The sequence below is a fragment of the Plutella xylostella genome, chromosome 30, assembly GCF_932276165.1.
Source record: "Plutella xylostella chromosome 30, ilPluXylo3.1, whole genome shotgun sequence".
In the NCBI taxonomy this organism is placed as follows: domain Eukaryota; kingdom Metazoa; phylum Arthropoda; class Insecta; order Lepidoptera; family Plutellidae; genus Plutella; species Plutella xylostella.
In genome coordinates this window covers 5,007,610-5,028,860 of record NC_064010.1, presented here as the reverse complement: position 1 = coordinate 5,028,860, position 21,251 = coordinate 5,007,610, and the positions used below count along the sequence as shown (strand labels likewise).

Genomic DNA, 21,251 nt, shown 5'->3' with positions numbered 1-21,251 from the left:
TCTTTCTCAGGGTCTAAACCATCTGTATACCAAATTTCATTCAAATGCGTTGAGTAGTTTTGCCGTGAAAGAGTAACAGACAGACACAGTTACTTTCGTAGGCAGGTAGGCAGTAGGCACTATTACTAGCCTTACTGAGCCTTATATAACTTAAGCGTAATTAACACCTGAATAAGCGTTAGTGCTTAGCTTAATCGTGCCTAGGCGGCCTAGGTCACGGTTGCTACGTCGCGGCCTTGCATTCGTAATGTCTCCTAGTGCAGCTTGATTAAGGCATATTTACTTTGAAATGGTGGCGCTAGTGTACACGAAAATTTTCATAAATTAATAAAAAAAGTAAAAAATATGATATTAAAAAAGGTGTAGTAAATTGAGAGATAGTCTCCTATACGGTTTTTTTAACTATGAAAATTAACATACATACATATGCACTCACGATTGTAATCCCCGAAGGGGTAGTCAAAGCCACCCATTTTTCGCAGCACATTTGTACTCACGTGATAGGTTGCAAACCATATCAATTGATAAAAATATTTTTCCTATATTCCAAAAAGTTGTATGTTAGATACCACTCATAATATTATTTTTTAAAAAGTGATAAGTAGGTATATTTACTTATTTTATACATGGTAAAACGTCCTTAACAATACTATTACGAATGACGAACTTACTCCTGTGCAGCGAGCATAGGTTTCGATACTATTTTCGAATCTACACGAAGGGTCACTTTTACCAAACGCTAAACGTATTTAAATCAAATTTTAAATACATTTTGTACTAACTGACAGACGTATGACAGGCTACTAAATACGTTTAGCGTTTGGTGAAATTCCACCTAACATATGGTTAAAACAAATGACACTTTTGGAACTAACTTTGCCTTACATTTTGACAGTGACAGTTGACGATACGCAACGTTAACGGAGGTTCGAAACTTGTGCTCACGACGCTGTACCCGTATCACGAAAATTCGAGCTAACGAATAGAATCGAATGCGAGTGCGACTATTGTCAACTTGACAGCACTTTTGAACACTTTTTACCTTTCGAATGAGTTTCGAAAAGAATGACCACAGAGTACATAATATTATTCTGACAATGACCTATGGAATGATAGCTGTCAAACTTTCGCAAATCTATACACCGCCATTTTGTTGTTGACAGGTTGACAGCACTTTCGAATAGACTATCGAATAGAATGTGCTGCGTTTTTTCCGGATCGCTCTACTGTAATAAAACGTGAAATTTATCCCAATGACCCAGTGAAGACCGAATGCAATAAACAAACTTAAGGCCCTGTTTCACAAAGTCTGGATAGTGGCTACCTGTGAGATAAAATACATACTGTCACTCTCTGTTATTATTTTTTTGACAGTGACAGCATGTATTTTATCTCACAGGTAGCCACTAACTAGACATTGTGAAACAGGGCCTAAGAATAATGTAATGTCTCACCTTAGAATAATAAGAGTTTGTACTCACGATAAAAGAGATAAGTATCCACCCCCAACGCAACAGTTCGAGATCGTAGTTCTAATATAGGTAACCTAAAATAAACCTAACCAACGTTAAAAACCCTCCGGCATTCAACTTAAAAGTTGCATAACTTTTAAACGGATAAGCCGATTTTCATAAAATATGGCCAAGAACACTCGGGATAAGATTGCATGTGACCCTGAAAAAGAAATGATGTGTGTGTGCACACAAGAAAGTAAGGAGCCAACAAATATATACCTTTTTATGACTTAAAGTAAAATCTATTAGACACGGTATTCTAAAATAATGCAACAAAAATATAATCTCCCTTTAGTTTAGAATTGCATTGTTTAAAAGTCACGTGTTTTAGCAAAAATGTTGTTCTACTCCACATACTTTGCTTAATGTGTATGCAAGTACACTGGCCTGCAATATAAGTAAGAACTTACACATTACAATTTTAAATGGCAATACTAAAGATAAAAAAGGGTGGAAAACTGTTGTTTTTGTTTACTTTATGCATTTTTCATATACGTTTTTTTACGGATTGAAAAGTCTTATTATTTCGGTGATTTTCTCTGACTTACTTTCCGCTTATAACTAATAATCCGCTCTAATTTGTCACTTTGTTTCCGCAACATATAAGGTTGCCTTTAAGAGATCGCTCTCAGCGATAAGGCCGCCTATTGTACATTATCTCTATAGTCTATAAGTATGTTTTTTGTATGTCTGATTTATGTGGTGTTCAATAAAGCAATATTCTATTCTATTCTATAACTACGGAGTTCTTTTAGTTACCTGCTTATTTTTGCAACCCAGTGCAGTTTACACAGCATCACAAATCACAACGCTATGCTAATTCTGATAAGTGTTATCGATATTAATAAAGCCCTAATCATAGTCGGTATAATATATGTTATAAATTATAATATATGACGACGGAATGGCGTAGTGGTTAGTGACCCTGACTACTGAGCCGATGGTCCCGGGTTCGATTCCCGGCTGGGGCAGATATTTGTTTTAACACAGATATTTGTTCTCGGGTCTTGGATGTGCCCGTAAAATGGCAATAGGCCCGCCTCCTATTACATTGGGACCAACATAACACTCTGGCGAAAAGTGGCTGCAGCAATGCACCTCTGCCTACCCCGCAAGGGAGTACATTAGTACAAGGCGTGAGTGCGTGTTTTTTTTATAATATATGTTACTATGAATGACTATTCAAAGAAAAAGGCATGAGTTCTCGATTCTCGCACAATAGGGTACCCTATATATTGTCTAATAATCTCTATGGCATTTTACATAATATTTATCTTCACACATATCACACCTAACATAATAAGATGTTTCAATCAATATTTCAATCAATCAATATCAATAATCTTGCGTGCAATGAAAACGTTCCACTTGCAAAATTTCTACACTTAGTTAAATGGCCTGCATTTTTCTAAAACTTTATTAAATTTAGAATTTGATAAAAATATTTTCCTTTAGTTGGTGATACTCTGATGCTCTGTTGAATGTACTTACTTCAATATTGCAGATTTTAACTGCCTCTGTGGTCTAGTGGTAAAAGCTTCGCTTCATGACCCAGAGGTCCCGGGTTCGATTCCCGGGTGGGACCATCAATTTGTGTTTCTAAATTGTGGTTCTAAGTTTGGTTAGGACACAGAAGGCTGATCACCTGATGTCCGAAACAGTGAAACGATCCATGCTGTCGGATGGGCATGTAAAGCAGTCGGTCCTGCGCCTAGCTCTCTCCAGTCGTGTCGGTCAATCCGTCCCATTGGGTTATGAGAGTGATGGAACAGAGAGTGCCCCTGTGTACTGCGCACACACTTGGGCACTATAATCTACTCCTGCGTAGATGGCTGATCTCAAATGAGATTGGCCGCCGTGGTCGAAATTCGGCTAGGAGGACATTATTGCAGATTTTATTTCCGTTTAGGAGTCATTTGGTGCTATTGTCACTGGAACTTTTTCATTGCTCGCCAGCGTAGTTGCACTCAGCTGACATTCCGACACTTATTTATTATTATTATTATTCCCTCAACCCTTTATCATAGGTCAGTTATTTATAAATGGATAGCATAAAACATGAATACAATTATTATGGACTGACGTCCTTTGGCGGGTAGCCGGTAGTGGCTGGATGAGGAAGTCCGAGGACCGAGTGTTGTGGCGCTCCTTGGGAGAGGCCTATGTCCAGCAGTGGATGATTATTGGCTGATGATGACATATTATAGTTAAGTAATATTGTGCTAGGGCTTTAATAATACAACGTAGCCCTATAGGTACCTATTTATAAGTTGATCAATAATGCGTTAACGCTCAGAAGAATAATCTATGATAAGTTGACTGCACAGTGTGTTCAACGGTTCAAGTTCAGTATAAAAGGGTAACGAATTTAGGTCATAATATATGTTATTTATTTATAAATAAATGTTATATTAATAGATATAGACTTAAAAGGTTTCCGTGACAATTCCGGGTTAAAAATGAGGTTTAATTAGTCTCCTAGTTCTTATACATATTTTCAGCCATACATCATACATCACGACCCATTACGTCCCCACTGCTGGGGCACGGGTCTCCTTCCAATGAAGGAAGGGTTTAGGCCTAGTCCACCACGCTGGCCTAGTGCGGGTTTGTGGACCCCAACACAAGCAAGCTTGTGCTGAGAGAGTTGTCGGGTAAGTGGGCAACCCGACTGTCAGATGTTTTCAAGCCGCCCGAAGGCCTCTGACTAAGCTTAACGACTGCTGCCGAAGCAGCAACCGGGACCCACGGCTTAACCTTTAAGTATGGACGTGGAGTCTCACAGGCTACCTAATGTTTACGTTTTCATAGTTTTGCCTATTTCCCCCCGCTCCCCGCGATTGAGCGACTCAGTAGCTTTTGTTTTAGTTGCCAAATTACCAATGAGGGAGGAGGTTGAGTCGTCCGGTGAATATCACGTGAGTAATGACCATAAAAAAATTGACTGGAGCCTGTCAGGCTACACGTCCATTGTTGTCATACAATATATTTTGTATGGGCAATTATGTTTTTTTTTAGATATTTTTTTCAAAATGTGAAAAATAATTTATGCTGGTACTTCTAAAGGTAAAGGTAATTTCTAAAAAAACTAACACGTGTGCATGTAGTGCCTCATGTGCAAAGACGTGATATAAATAGACGATTGCCAAGAGAACTAAGGTTGACTAATGAATCGAGTTTTAGGTGATGATAATGGACAACATTTCATTTTCTTAACCCTATATTTTTATTAGTTATTCGGAAAGTTTATAGAAAATTAGTGGACCCGTATTTTTTTATTTTGTATATACATACATTTTTGCATGTTATTTTTAACTTTAAAGTTAATTATTTTAAAACCGGAAGTGACGTCACATATTAGGCTCAATTTTTATTTTTGTGTATTGCCTGAGTCGAAAAAAAAAACATAAATGACACTGACAAGTGACATTTAAACTTTGTTTACATGCCAACCAACAAATGGGTCATTTTCAAATGACCTTGATATTTCTAATGATGGAAAGTAGGTACTTATCATGTAAAAAAATAAGCAGAAGCATTTTTTCAGCTGTGTAGGCGGTGGCATGCTCTGGGACATATTATATAGAGGTCATCTCTTAATAATAAATAAAAAAAATAGTCAGAAAGTGTCAGAACAGAATTAATGAAAATGACCCAAATAAACAACAACGTCACGATAAAACGTCAACGTCAATCAAAAATGAAAGTGACAGTTACTTTGTTTTTAAATCTATAGGCTTTGATCATCAAAATGCATCGCACCTGATGCCTGACGCCATCAGCACTTTTTTACTATTTTATGATTTTCTCGAAAATGATACATCCAAAAAATACAAAAACATTTTTTTTGTGGCCTTTAGAGCTAAATCTCGAAATGGTTTTCGATTTATACCAGCTTTAGTTTTTTGAAATGTTGTCCATTATGGTCACAGAAGGTGTCCAGGATCAAGAAACCAGTCAAGGGTCCACAAGAGCATGTAGAATCTGTCCCGCGAAAAAACATAGGATGAATACCTATGTTTGTGTTGCCTGTGTGTCTCCAAGTGTCCTAGACCTCTGTGCATTGACTGCCAATAAATTGGCGCTATTAGACTGTGGTCAATATTTTATATAATAGTTACCTGAAGCAGGTGTTTTGTGTTTTCGGTTACTTATGTATTATATTTTAAGAAAATAAGACTAATTTTCTTATAGTAATAATTTTGACTGTTTTTAATACCAGAAAATGTAGCCTCAGTAAATTAGGACTTAAAAGTGCCATAAGTTTGAATTTTTCACATTTCTATATTTTTTTTAAATAATATTTGATTACATAAGCACGTTATTTTATTGCTAAATCCTTTAAATTCAATATCCAATCAGTTTTAAAGTAATCTTATATCAAATTCTCAAAAAAAACGTGTATGCATATAGGAGCCTGTGAGGCTCCACGTCCGCACTGGTGTTAAGAAAAAATGACGTCCATACTTAAAGGTTAACGTGCCGTCCGAAGCACGGAAGCGTCCAGAAAAGCACCACTTGAAATTGATCACCCATCCAATGGCTGACTGTGTCAGTTGTTGCTTAACCTCAGCGATCAGTTACGATCACTGAGGCCCGCTCGACTACGGATGCTTCGCTTTTCAGCCATACTTGGGTTAAATATATTATAATGTAAATAGTGTAACTAACAGGACTTTCTTTAATTAAAAAAAATATATACGGATTTAATAAGTTAAAAATTAATCATAGGTAGTCTATCAGAGGATAGATGTGGTTTTCTTGGTCACCACAATAGTCGGTTTCGTACCTAGGTATAACTACAAATACAAATGATGCATATACCTATATAGGATACATACCTATATATTTCGACATACAACATTGTGCAAATATGTAGTGTAAAATGATTGTAGGATATGTTTTGCTATGAAGGCGCTACTCTACATTACACATTTAACAATGAAGTTGTTTTAGTTGTTTAGCACGTGTTTTCGCAATCTATTTTTACTTAAGTTATCAATTTACACATCATCCATCTTCGCGTCACATAGTGCTAATTTGTCACTAGGATTCCATGACATTGTTTCATAATAAACGTGGCTGTATGGCATTTGTGCCTGTGCCTTCCCGGTGATAAAGTGTATTTAAAAACAAAAGTGAATTCTTATTTTTAAGTTCTTTCTTCCGGATATCCGTTTTATTTTTATATTCAGTGTTGCCAGTGCATTTAAATTCTACCATTCCGAGAATTTTATGGCGAGAACCCTGGAGGAGCTTGTGATATTGAAAAGAACGGCCCTAAAGTATCTATTAGTCAGAGAGTCGAAACTATTGGCTTTAGGGAAGCGGCCCGTTAATAAAAAGATTGCTCATTTTGTTAAGAGCCACCAAGAGAACACAGTTTGGGCGTCTTTCATGGATTCTTTGAATGAAGATTTGACGAGGAATATTAATGTTTTCGAGTGGAGATTGGAGAAAGACAGTGAACATAATTATGTGAGGAAAAAGTTCTATAGATTGGACTCGGAATCGAGGGAAACACTGAAGTACTACGAGTCCTTGAGATGGTGAGCTTACATCAACAATTTTTGTATTCCTTGATATCCTTGTCTAGGATTTAGAGCGCACATCTGACCTAGACATAGACATATACATCATTATTCATTCTGCCACTACCGGCTAGTTAGCTGGCTGAAGGGTGTCCCACGCTGCGTATTTCTCTGTTCATGGTTCCCATTCGACGACTCGTCACCCGATTATCGGTTCGTCGACAGATATAACCGGTCCACTACCTCTTCAGCTGGGTTCCGCTCATCTGGCATAATCTTTATTGACCAAAACTCATTTCGCATAACTCGTATGGTCTAAACTTTTTTGGCCAAACTATCACTTTGCCAAGACTTATGTGGCATAAGGCTCGTTTCGTCTAAAACTCTTTAGGCACAATTTTTAAACACCTAAGTTTCGTTTGCTCAAATTTATGTTCGTCTTTACCTATGTATAATCTTGTCTCTCCTAATGTTATCTTAATAAATAATATATTAAGTATGTAGTAAATGTACAAATTGTGGTATTTTTCTCCTACATCCCGAAAATCACGATATTGTATGATCAAAAAATCGAAAGTTAACGACCAATATAATTATTACAAACCCCATGAGATAGAAACCTAAAAATAGGTGCGACGACGAGCAAAGCGAGGAGGAGCGTGTTAGGTGCACATGTTCATCAAAACCAAAGCGGAGCGCAGCGAAGCGGAGCGGAGCGTTTTCCAAACAGCGGAAACAAACAAGGCACCAGTTTGCGCTATGTAGGGAGACGCTCCGTCAAAGTTAACGCCAAACGAATATTATTACTTTGTATAAACCTATGCCATAGCATTATTAGGCTATTCAAGATTTGGCCATACCATTATTAGGCTAAACAATGTTATGCGAAATAACTTTATACTAAACGAGATTTATGCCATACGATTTTCGGCGTAACGAAACTTTGACCAAACGTTACTATGCAATACGAGATTAGGCAAAAAAATCTTATGCCAAAAAAGGTAGAACCCTTCAGCTTTTTATTTATTCGTGCACCGCGAGTAACGCGTCAACTGTACAACCCTAAGCTCCAATTTCTCCATAGTCGGTTATCTAACGATGATATAACAATTATACGTCATCTCCATATAATTCTTGACAGCAGATGTGTCAAAAGTCAACCACTAATTTCTCCATAGTCGGTTATGCTCTAACCGACTATGGAGAAATTGGCACTATTCTCTTTATAAAACATTCCCAAACGTGAGAATTAATCCAGTTTTCGGTTCCATCCAGTGAATTAATCCAGTGTTTGTCACCTCACCGACATACTAAGCTCCAATTTCTCCATCCAGGGAAAGGTTGATCAATTGTACTGACAGTATCTTGACAGAAGTGTCAAAAATCAAGCAATAATCCCTGGTTATGCTCTAACCCATAAACCCACTATGGCGAAAGCCACCACTTAGAAGATAATATATCTAAGAGCTCCCAATTTTAACTCAAATTTCTACATAAATATGTGATTAATGTGATGATGATTCATTCTACCACATCGGTATTTACCTATATCTACTATATTACCTACCTGCCTTCGTTTTAGTCACCCATGTTTTACGGTTTTTCTTGCTGCGATGCGAAACTTTAGGATTCTACGATAATATGATTCATTGATTGACAATTTCTTATCGGGCAACGTTAGAGAAAATTTTATCTAATCTTCAGCAAAAAAACGAAATAAAAAAGTTAAAAGATGGTAGGTATAGGTTACCTACCTACTAAAATAATTAGAAGTAAAAAGAAAAACTGTTTTAAAAATTACTTTACCTTTTTGGGTTGGTTTGATGGATACCAATTGATATATTTTTTACTAGATTACGGCCTTTTACCGGATCAATCAATTGTGATTTCTCTGAAAAAAGAATCTAATGCATGTATTCTAAAGGTGGGTAAGTGAGGCATCATTTGTTGAAAGCAACCTATGAAAACAAAAAAAAAATAACTACCTATGGAATTGGGATGATGAAAATTTGAGTCGACGTCGTGATAGTAATACTGACACAGTAAAACAACGTTTTTTTTCTACAAGTATAGGACCAAACATTATAAAGTAATTCATCATTGATTATAAAAAAAGTTAGTCTTAAAATATTATATTTTATCATCTTATCACTAAGATATTATTATCGTTCTGATATCTTCAGTGATAATAATGTCAGTCTCACACCTAGTTTCATCTGGACGTTAGTGTGTTATAGTTATCTACTATATAAATTATTATTGTAAGTACCTAAGTGGTTTTTTATATACTTTCTTCTACTGTTATTTTCACAGACGTGTTCATAATTTTGTCAATGAACGACCTGCAAAACTAATACTTACGTAAATTTCAAAAAAATACATTTTCTTAACCGGTTGTACCCTGTGAAATCATACACAATAAAAGGGTGCCGTGCCTCCATTGTGCTACATTTTGACTATTTTAAGCAGAACTTAATTACCTAGTTTTATCGTGAGTTTTACGGTTAATCTTAAAAGGTTTACCCGTGGGACTTTTAATACATATAAAAATCCAGGGTACGACAACCGTAACCTACATACCAAATCTCATCAAAATTGCTTCAGCCGTTTTCCCGTGAAAGAATGAAACATCCAATCATCCATACAACCATGCAACTTTCGCGTTTACACTTACAGTAATAATGATCTTTCATATCTGAATTACAATTACAACATTATAAAAACGACAGTATGATAAAGTAGGTAAGTAACCTCAGTCGGCAAACAACAATTGACCGATTGTATGTTGTACCTACAGTATAGGCAATCAATCTAGATATAAGACGGTTCCATTATTTATAATGTACTTAAGTGTACGATAATTTTGTTATCTCTAAGTATATAACAATCATCGGCATCATTTACATTTTTTGACTTAGCAGGTCTAATTAACAAAAATTTAACCATATTTAGGGTATCTTGCACAACAAAGTTAATCAAAATTAAATCTATGACCTCTTGCTCTGACATTATACAGTCAGAGCAAGAGACAAACTATTTAATTTTGATTAACTTTGTTGTGCAAGACAGCCGTAGGGTTTGTCATGGTAGTGAACTTATTTGTTCTTCTATGTCTGTGATAAACATTAGACCCTGTGGGGTTACCACCCCCGAACGTTGGCAATAAACAATCCATAAGCAGCGTCGTTCGCTTATCAAATATCGGACGTAATTTGTATGGATCTGACAGATGTTTGACAGTGACAGGCGAGCTACCTACGCTCCGGGTCTGTCACCGTGATGAAAGGCTAAGCTAGGGACATTACGGGTCATGTTGAGGTCCACCAACCCGCCCTAGGCCAGTGTGGTGGACTAGGCCTAAAACCCTTCCTTCATTAGAAGAATACCCGTGCCCCAACAGTGGAGAAATAAAGGGTCGTGATGATGATGATAATTACGGGCTACGTTATTGTATATAATCGCTTTAATTGATAAGACCGCGATTTTTGTACATATGTGTTAGTATTTAAGTTAATGTATGTTAATTTCATGTGTGTATACAAATAAAGACCATCGAAAGACGTACCTCATCCAAAGGTTATCCCTGGCCATACAACGGGGAAACGCAGCCAGCATTGTGGGTACCTTTGGGTGGGGTGCAACAGAAGAGCGGAACCTATAAATATATAGGCACATTTTTTATAAATACTCATAAGATCTATCTGTGCCAGTATATTCCAAAACTGACGCCCCTATTTGTCCGTAGGGGAGGCAGGATGTCAGACGCTCCGGTGGTGTCAGTGCAGCAGGGCGCTCTGCAGGGCCGCCTGGTGTCAGCTGCTGACGGGAAGGCGTACTACAGCTTCCAGGGCATCCCGTATGCCAAGCCGCCGCTGGGCAGCTTGAGGTTTAAGGTGAGCATGAAAATTTGGTATGTGTAACTTAATTGATTGTTGCATCAAACTATCCTATTATAAGTATGTAACTGAAACACCAGCGCAGTGTCTTTGGCTGTGGCCAAGGGCGCTGCAATAGCTGAGTGGACGCCTTTTTGGCGGACAGCAAATTTATACGTAAGTTCTGTATTATTGTGTATATAATTAGGTATGATTGCTGTCATTGTCAAATAAAGTTTTATCTTTCTTTCTTTCTATGTATAATTATTAGTTATTTGGGGAGGATTCTACATGCACTCGCGTAGGATTCTTGCATTATCCGCCCTTTCCTTAAACATTCATATAAAGTATAAGTTTGGACCTTTTCTCACGGTAACCCATTGTAAACGAATGATTTGTTAGATATAACTATATTTGGTTGATGCGCGAAGCCTTATAATGTACCTAATATACTTGGTAGCAATCGAAAGAATTCTCGATAGCCTGGTACGGGTTTCGAAATTTACAAAAACGAAAAAAGTTTTAGGATTCATTCTGTCCTCTGCATACATTATCTGTCAATAGTTTAATTGAGAGTTTGCGCGAGAAAACGTAAACTTTCATAGTTTTCGACACATCTTATCCATCAAGCCAATACCGTCCTAAGATCTAAAATTCGCAACAAAATCTCAAGTGCCACGTCAACATTTGAACGGGCGAGATGCTGCAACATTATCGCCACATCGAGTGTAGGCGTATCTCCTATCTCGACGTGTTTATCTAGATTACGCTATCAGAGTTGTTGTTATCAAATAGCAGGTTACGTGGGTAAGAGGTGCTAGTTATTGTAACTGTAAGTTCCTAAAGTATTAATGTTGTAGGGCTATAGCGTTAAACAGAAACTTTGTCGTCGGGATCTGGATACTTGATGTCCTAAATATTGCCAATATGGCAATATATGCTGCTTTTACGCTAGGAATTTTGTCTACAAGGTGTTAGGTAGTTTATATAACTTATGCCTTAAATTTTACATTCAACTCCATTCATGTAATACTTAATATCTACTTACCAAACTAAAATTAAATAGTAGTTTAGCATAAAACTGGAAATCCGCAATTATGTAGCATTGCAGTGGCTTAATATCTCACTGCATACACACTTTTAATTTTATGATTTTATGACACCACTTTCTTTTTACAAGTTTTCCTGTTTACGTACATATTTAATCAACAGTCGCAGTCATTTTAAAACTTATGAATTCGCAAAGAGATACATACACAGTCATCATTAATCATCAATTTTCCACTACGGATATATAACCATCCATCCCACAAGTTTGTGGTACCCACTTGAGAACTCATCTATTGAAGGTAAAACCAATAAAAAAATACTATTTTTATCATGTTCCAGGCACCGCAACCCGTGGAGCCATGGGAGGGCGTCCGCGAGGCCACGGCCGAGGGCAACGTCAGCGCACAGATAGACCCTCTCTTCCACAAAGAATACATCGGGGATGAGAACTGTCTGTTCCTCAACGTATACACCCCCAATCTGGACGGAGAGTTCCTTCCCGTCATGGTCTTTATACATGGAGGAGGGTTCAAATGGGGCTCAGGGAATACCTCGCTTTATGGGCCAGATTATTTGGTAGACAGGGATGTAGTGGTTGTCACGTTAAACTACAGATGCGGACCGCTGGGTTTCCTCTGTTTGAACACCCCAGAAGTGCCAGGAAACGCCGGTCTAAAAGACATAGTGCAGGCGGTGAAATGGGTTAAGGATAACATACAAAACTTTGGGGGGAATCCTGGAAATGTGACCGTTTTCGGGGAGAGCGCCGGTGGGGTTGCAGTTAGCCTGTTAACTGCTAGTCCGCTGACCAAGAACCTTATTAGCAAGGCGATTATACAGTCTGGTACTGGATTGAACGGATGGGCGTTCCAAAAGACTCCTTTGGAGAACGCTAAAGCTTTGGCTAAAACCCTTGGATGCGAGTCGGAAGACTACGAAGACATATTGGAGTTTCTGTCAACAACGCCGGTGAAAGACCTGGTTGTAGCCAACAGCAAATTAGCCCCACCAGAACTGTTCTACGAAAAAGCGTCCTCAATCTTCGCTCCGGTAGTCGAGAAAGAATTCCCAGGAGTCGAAGCGGCTTTGACCGAACCTTTCATAGACCTGCTAACGTCCGGCCGAACAGCCGAAATCCCGATCATGATTGGTTCGACCACTCTCGAATTCATGCTCGGCCACACGCCAGAAGACTTCCAAATCTTCATTCCTGACAACTTGAGCTTGAAGCGAAACTCCGAAGAGTCTTTAGCTGTCGCTGACAAAATCAAGAGCCTCTACTTCAAAGACGGCCACACGGGGGTGGAGCATTTAACTGAGTATTACCAGCTACTGTCAGACAAACTAATCAACATCGACACCCATCGCTATGTGAAATACCTGATCAATGTATCCAAAAAGCCGATCTATTACTATAAGTTCGACTACGTTGGGGAGTTAAACGTCCATGGGAAGCTGTTGACAAGTCTTGGGTTAAAGCACGCGAGTCATATGGATGAGCTGGGGTATTTGTTCAAGAATGTGCTTCAGAATGATGTGGAGCCGACGGCGGCTGATGTGAAGATGAGGGAACGCATGCTGAGGCTTTGGACCAACTTTGCTAAGGGAGGGTAAGTTGATGATTAGAGTATATTTGTTTTTAGGTTTTTATAATTATCGTAGTTTTTCCCAGCGAGCTTCGCTTTGTCTTAAAAAACCTGCCGCTGGAATTCTGGGACAAAAAGCAGGCTATGTGTTTTACGGGCTAACTACATGCCGAATTTCATAAAATTTGGCCCAGCCGTTAACCCGATGAAGAGTAACAACCAATCATCCATCCATTATTTTCATACAAACATTCACGTTTAGAATCTTTTATTTGTCTCTCTCTCGATATTTGTCCATTAGTCTGTCCCAAACTAAGTTTAGTTCACTTCATCGTCTAAATATAATCTTTGTGTTAGTAGTGCGAAGGAAAAAGGAGATTGTTTTGCACCAAAAGTAATGGTTATAATCCAATTGCAGTCGTCAGATAAATTAGTTTAGCGTCTGATAACGTCATGATGTTGAAGTAGCGATTAAAATTAATTTTGTTATCTTTTATTGCCCGAGCTGTCACTTATGTGATAATGATTATTTTTAGACTGAATATAATTTGAATAGGTTTGTACAAAATATTAAGACGAAGATAAGACTTAGTAGAAAAGACATAGCTATCCGAGAAAGTATTAAAATTTAAAACATATATTTACATTTGCTATATGTTCTAAATTTCAGAAACCCTACCCCCGAAGAGAACCACTTCATAACCGTCAACTGGCAGCCAGTGACCAAAGACAACCTCTACTACTTGAAACTAGGTTCAGAACTATCACTGGACACGAACCCTGACAAAGAAAAGATGGAATTCTGGGAGGAGCTCTACAGCAAATACTTCAAAATCTGGGAAGAACCCATCAAAAACGACATAGCAATAGAACAAGTGACACCAGTAGATGAAACACAAGAAACAGTAGATGAAAAACAAGAGACAGTAGATGAAAAACAAGAGACAGTAGATGTAAAAGAAGAAAATGTAGAGACAGAAACAGTTGTACATGATTCTAAGTCAGAACCTAATGCTAACAATGTGGATGAACAAGAATATGTTACCAACACAAATGGAATTGTGACTGAAACTGAAGAAGTAGTACAAATAGTTACCAAATCTGAAGAAATTATTGAAACAGTCACTGAATCAGAAAATCACGAAGAAGTAAAACCAGACATTGTTGAATCAGTCACTGCATCTGAAACATTAGTTGAAGAAGTGAAACCAGAAGTTGTTGAAGAACCGGAACCAATTGTAGAAGTATCCCCTCTGAAGGAAGAAGTCAAAATAGTAGCAGAAGAAATACAAGGGCCGAAAGTGACAGAAATAGCGAAGGAATACCAGAATGGGAACGCGAAGATTCACCAAAATGGCAACGGATATTTGGACAAAGCTCCATTAAGAACGTCCAACGAAATTAAAATGGCTGTCAAAGCTAATGGCGCTCCTAAAGACGTGATCAGAGCAAACGACCCACCAGAAGATGATTTGCCTAAGAATATTGGTGTGAACAAATTCGTCAACTTTTTCGAATCACTCGGTGGCAAGAAGTAAATATCCTTGAAGTAGGTACAGTTTAGTGCCAATTTCTCCATTCTCGGTTAGAGCATAACCAGGTAGTAGTGGTTGATTTTGACACATCTGTCAAGAATTTTTTTAAGGAGATGACGTTTACTTTATAAATCAATCCCTGTCGGTTAGATAACCGACTATGGAGAAATTGGGGCTTAATCTATTACATTCTTGAGTATAGTGACACTAACTTATCTGATCCACCCTAACAAATTAATTTATGAATTAGAAGAATTTATTTATTTTATTCACCAAGCTTGGATTAGGTAGGTATAATAAAATTATGCTAAAAGCAATTACGAAAATGCCATCAGTAGGCCAGATAAGTTAGTTTTAGGCCCTGTTTCACAATGTCTGGATAGTGGCTACCTGTAAGATAAAATAAATGCTGTCACTCTCTGTTATTATTTTTTGACAGTGATAGCATGTATTTTATCTCACAGGTAGCCACTAACCAGACATTGTGAAACAGGGCCTTACTATACTCTCTTTTTATTTTAACGTATGACTGGTCATAGATACTACTGGTTAAGTTATTTCTATTAAAAATATTAATTTTAAGATACGAAGCTATACTTAAAATATTCATTCATGGTATGAAAAGTCTCGAAAAGGGAAGTGTAATCCTTTTGTATAACGTGTTAATATGGCGTTAGTGTCTTAAACACAATTCAATAAATTAGTCTCGATTAATCGTTCCTAGATGGCACTGCGTACAGGTTACATTCCTCTAAATGTGCCATGTCTTTTATGTGGTAACATTCTATATCTGTTCTCGAAACTAAGAACTAGAAAACTGAAGAATATAAATCGATTATTTGGGACTTCCCCGTTCTCCTGGGTTATTTTTGCGAAAACGTATTATTTTTAAGATATTATTTAAAATGTATTTTTACTGCTAATCACATTCCATTCGCCTTGTACTTAAAATGATGTATTCGTCGTTTAGTGCCAATTTCTTCATTCTCGGTTAGAGCATAACCGGGGAGAAGTGGTTAACTTTTGACACATCTGTCATGAATTTTATATGGAGATGACGTTTAATTTATAAATCAATCCCTGTCGGTTACATGACCGACAATGGAGAAATTGGCATTTAGTCACAATTCGCTTTTTCGCTGCATTTCTAAGATTGTAAGTTTTTTCTCTTGACTCGTAAAAAATATGTATAATTTTGTAGATAAGTCCAGTGCCAATAATGATACTAGTGATCATATACAATATAATATTATATTTTCTAGATACTTATTTAATTATTGTCAAATTGAATGTATTTTTGTAAGATTATGATATGAGCGTTCATGAATTATTTAATTATACATATTTACTTTACCCATATAAAACGGATGTTTTATTTTTTTGGTATCACCAACCCCAATCTTCCAATCGTTTCTACCTAGATTAGGTACCTACAATGATGAGGCATCAACTGTATGCGGTATGGTATAGTGGTCAGTGACCCTGACTGCTATGCCAAGGGTCCCGGGTTCGATCCCCGGCCGGGTCAGAGATATTTGTACTCGGGATTTTGTGTTAATCATAGTTAATAATTAACTAGTAACTTTAGTGCCAATTCCTCCATAGTCGGTTAGAGCATAAGCAGGTATTAGTGGTTGACTTTTGACACATCTGTCAAGAATTTTATATGGAGATGACGTTAAATTTATACTAAATCAATCCCTGTCGGTTAGATAACCGACTATGGAGAAATTGGCACTTATGGTGTTAATATGTATCTGTGTAGATATATATATAATATATATCGACTGTCCGATGCTCATATTTCAATAAAGGAAACTTGAAATGAAATACTGTATGATACTATAAACAAATTTTCTATTTACTTTAGGGATAAAAAAAAACTAAAAACTATTAGTAGAAAAAAGGATAACCATTACAATCCTTGGCCTATCAAACGCAGAAAATAAAACATTTTTTACAAAAAAAAAAGATGCATCAACAACTTTTATGTCACAATATATAATCTTTAATTTTAGTGCGGCAGTTGTCAGTTGATCTATCTTATATACATTTATGACTACATAATGTAAGTAGCTAAATATTATTTATTTGCATTACAATAGGACTAAACTGAGAAAACTTAGACCCTCAGCAAAGACATAAAATGGGGTCATTTTAATTTTAAAAAGATTTAATTACATCTACATCAAAGTCACATTAGCGTGGAACATATAACCCGAAATGTGAGATTGTTTTTTGAAATTTAAAAACCTGGGGACTGACTTTTTTTTTAATATCACAAGAAAACATCACAATTTTAAAATACTTTTCTCCCAAACAACGACGTGAATGTTTTAAAAATTAATTACAAAAACAAATGAGCACTAATTTTTAATACTATTTTGGAATCACAGTCGTTGGTCAGTATAAACACAATAACTCATTGACTTGACAAAAAATAAGTCATTCCCCGGTGGCTTACGTCTACAAAAATGTGTATCCATGAATTTTTTATGGATTGAAAACATATATCCTCCATACTGAAAAATTACATGGATTCAGCCCTATGTTAAATAAATCGTTATGTGTATATTTAATCAAGGCGATTTTTTATATTATTTTAAATTAATAAAAGCACTATACTACAAGAACAACTTTAAACCATTTTCTTAATATGTACACAAATGAAAAAATATTTTATTTTTTGAGAAAAAATTGATGTCATTTTTGTAGTCTGACTTTACCTCTTGTATTGCTATTTTTTTTTCTTCATTTTATATATTTTTTAAAAGCGATAAGTATAATTAAAAATTAGTGCCGCCATTCTATGCTAAACTAATATCAGAATGACATTACTTTATTTAATTATTTTAATGGCAATAATTTACAATAATTACTTTTCCTTTAAAACTAGATCAAAAATACAATTTGTGTCATATCAATTATTTTAAAACATATTTCCTGTGTGATGTAAAAGAGTACTTTTGACCTAATCCGACCTACTAACATACAAATTCTTACATACATAGGTACATAAATACATATAAATATACTTTTTAACTATAACGTACGTGGCCTTGTTTTTCATCCATTTTTACGATATCTCGGTGTAGTACAACAGTAAATACATTTAAACACGTTTTACACTCGTCCTCGATACAGACACAGCTACTGTAAACTACACGAAAATATTTATAACGCCTCGTGTAAACACTTGTCTATAAACCAGAAATTTTCATTTACTGGTGTGATATATCCAATTGAATGTCGTTAAACGAAAAACTAATAAAAACATGTACTTCCATATAAGTACTAGAAATAAGATAGAAAAACAACCAAACTATTTATATTCGTATAACAATATTTATTTTTTAAAGCAAAATGTAGTCTACCGATATTAATGAACGTTTTATACTCGTCAATATAAAAAGCTATGTTTTTATAAACTGTACAATAAGTTTGATTGTTTTACTAACATCGGCTTTATAACTATTTCGATTCGTCAAGCGCCCCCGAATGAAAAATTATTACGTATTTAGTCATCTAGAGATGCTTCTTACGATTTTAGAAAAAGAAAAAAAACACATAATTATATAAGAAATGTTTGGCGCAGGACCAATAATGGTTTACATGAGCATCCGATAGTTTGACTCATATTTTTTCTGTATACGTGATACTCAAAGGGTGTGATTAACTTTTTAGTTAATAATATTGAAAACGAAGGAAAAACAAGAGAAAACGAATAATTGAAGGCTTTTCCGTTACTACTGTATCTGAGATTTAACATTGTAGCTGCAATCACTTTATATATATGCTAAAATATATTATATAATATATTAAGTAACCGATAAAGCATCTCTAGATGTTTCTGCAACCTTCTTAAGTCTAACATTTTACATAAATACCTATTCGTCAACATAAAATGATTTTAAACATCTAAAATGATGATAAATGGTCTCAATTCGTAGACATATTCATATCAACGTCACACTCCTAAACAGCGCGAATTTATCCGTCATTTTGCGAAATAATAACATCAGTTGTGGAATAAAATTTAAGGGAAAATGTGATAAGTGTAATACTAGATTTTAGAGTGAAGCAGTTTTTGAGTTTACAGAAATTGCGTTTGTTTTTTTTTTTTAGATGTTAGCAAGCATTTTTTTATATAATAAATTGTCCTCTTGTGTTTACTAAAGTTAGTAAATGCGTTATTACTTGCCAAAAACTTTAATAATGCAGAAATAATTGAATTCAGATTGTTATGTCAGTTTATTTTTGCAATATTAAATAAAAGTATAAATAGCACTTTAAAATGATTACAGGATTTAATCTACATAAAGCAAAACATCCAAAATGATGGCAGTAAAATGTCAATTAGTTCCGAATGGTGACACCAGTCGTATTTCACATATTGTCTGTGGCGCCACTGTGACTTGCCGCCATTTTGGAAAACCAATTCTAAACGTTACAAATCATAAACTTTAAATCATAAACTGTATTACTTTTCAACATAAAAAAATACCTTTTGATTGATAACTTTTAACGAAGCTGCAATTTACTTTAAAAAAAAAACCTTTAGCAGCACGATATAATATATTTTTCCGTACTCATAGTCCATCAATCAAAAGTTATTTTCCATTGAAACCAGTCACCTTACGCGTAAAAAAGTCCTTCTACCGCCATTGTCACGCAAAACTGACAGATAGACGAACTTTTTTCAACACACAAGCCGATCCAACCATCTGTTTAGGAAATCCAAAACCATTTCTCTATTACGACGCATGTCGCCACCGTCACGACAAACCCTACAAGGAACAACACATATTCCTTGTAACCTAACCACAAATACTTAGCCCACCTCACCATATGTCTGTACGAAAGAGACGAATGCTGTCATCAACAGAGGTGTTTAACCAACAGCTCTGCCATTTCAGCTTTGGACAGATCTGCGAATTCCGCAGCCGTCTTACCGCGTTGTAGGATCTCTATAGTGCTTCTAGATTCTATCTGTTTTAAATGATACAGTAGTTTGGCTTCGGATAAGGGTTTGGCGGGTCTGGCTACGGTCAGGGTGGTGTTTTTGAGCGCTCTCGCGAAGGTTTTGAGGAATTTGGTCCACTGACGCTCGTTAGATGTCGCTTCTGGCGTATTGACGAGCGTTGAGGCTTTCTCGATGAGTGTGCACACCGCGCTTAGAGTGAACTGTGAAAAGAAAATGACAAAATTAATGATTCAAATCTTACCAATTATATTTATTTAAGCTGCTTAGCTGTATGCTGATGGGGTGGCCTGAGTGACGTATAAACTGTATTTTAAATACGGATAGATATTAAATATAATGACGGCCGAATGGCGTAGTGGTTAGTGGCCCTGACTGCTATGCCGAAGGTCCCGGGTGATAAACCCTGGACCAGCCCTAGTGTAAGTAAATTAAATTTCACAAATCATGCCTAACTACGCTTAATCACAAGAATATATCTGATTTGTCTAACCTATAATCAACATCAACAGTCACCCCCATACGAAGACAGACATACTAGCCACTCTACAGGATGTTGCAAAACTTTTGCTGGTGTACATATATAGGTACTTACGGAGCACGTGAGAGCGTTCGGCGTCCGCGCGGGGTCGAAGGCCTCGAAGACAGACACACAGATACACGAGCCGCACATACAACACCTCAATCATTCCTCCGTGGTCAACAAACGAGAGTATAGCGAGGTATCTAACAACCCTACATCCATTCGTTTCACTCCCATCCACAAACAGACACACAGATACACGAGCCGCACATACAAGACCTCAATCATTGCATTCAAAACAGACATACAGATACACAAGTGAAACTAGCGATAACCAAACAGACACTTACAGAGTGTAGAGGACCGTGTATCCAAGCGTTCCACTTGTATGCGCAGACACACACACAGACACACAAGGCGCACTTATAAGACTCCTATGTCTCCAACAAACTACTCACAAATTAACAGACAGACACTCAAGCCGCAATTACAACACCTCTCTATTCCCCTGCGGTTAACTAACAAACTGCGAAGAGGAGAGCGTAGAGGACCGTCTATTCAAGCGTTCCACTTGTATGCAGACACGTAGACACAGAAGACTTAGGTATTATCGCTATAACACTTAGGTATAAGACCCCTATTTTTCCAATAACTTA

At 36.6% G+C, this 21,251-nt stretch overlaps 2 protein-coding genes across 7 annotated transcripts in view; one reads left to right on the top strand and one right to left on the bottom strand.

Moving 5' to 3' along the window:
• Positions 1-15,443, top strand: part of LOC105387861 (juvenile hormone esterase) — a 35,213-nt gene extending 19,770 nt beyond the window's left edge. For 2 of the 4 annotated variants that reach the window (XM_038121711.2, XM_038121709.2), the window contains 3 exons: positions 10,791-10,938; positions 12,310-13,580; positions 14,227-15,443. In XM_038121711.2, coding sequence (XP_037977639.2) covers positions 10,801-10,938; positions 12,310-13,580; positions 14,227-15,094 — 2,277 coding nt within the window. In that variant the 5' untranslated portion in view covers positions 10,791-10,800 and the 3' untranslated portion in view covers positions 15,095-15,443. Of the gene's footprint in view, positions 1-6,685; positions 7,064-9,183; positions 9,307-10,790; positions 10,939-12,309; positions 13,581-14,226 lie in introns of those variants that run through there. The other 2 variants (XM_038121708.2, XM_038121710.2) reach the window with 2 other exon arrangements.
• Positions 15,444-16,928: 1,485 nt separating this feature from the next.
• Positions 16,929-21,251, bottom strand: part of LOC105387862 (protein PAT1 homolog 1) — a 38,472-nt gene continuing 34,149 nt past the window's right edge. For all 3 annotated transcript variants that reach the window (XM_048631985.1, XM_048631986.1, XM_048631987.1), the window contains one exon: positions 16,929-20,275. In XM_048631985.1, coding sequence (XP_048487942.1) covers positions 19,970-20,275 — 306 coding nt within the window. In that variant the 3' untranslated portion in view covers positions 16,929-19,969. The remainder of the gene's footprint in view (positions 20,276-21,251) is intronic.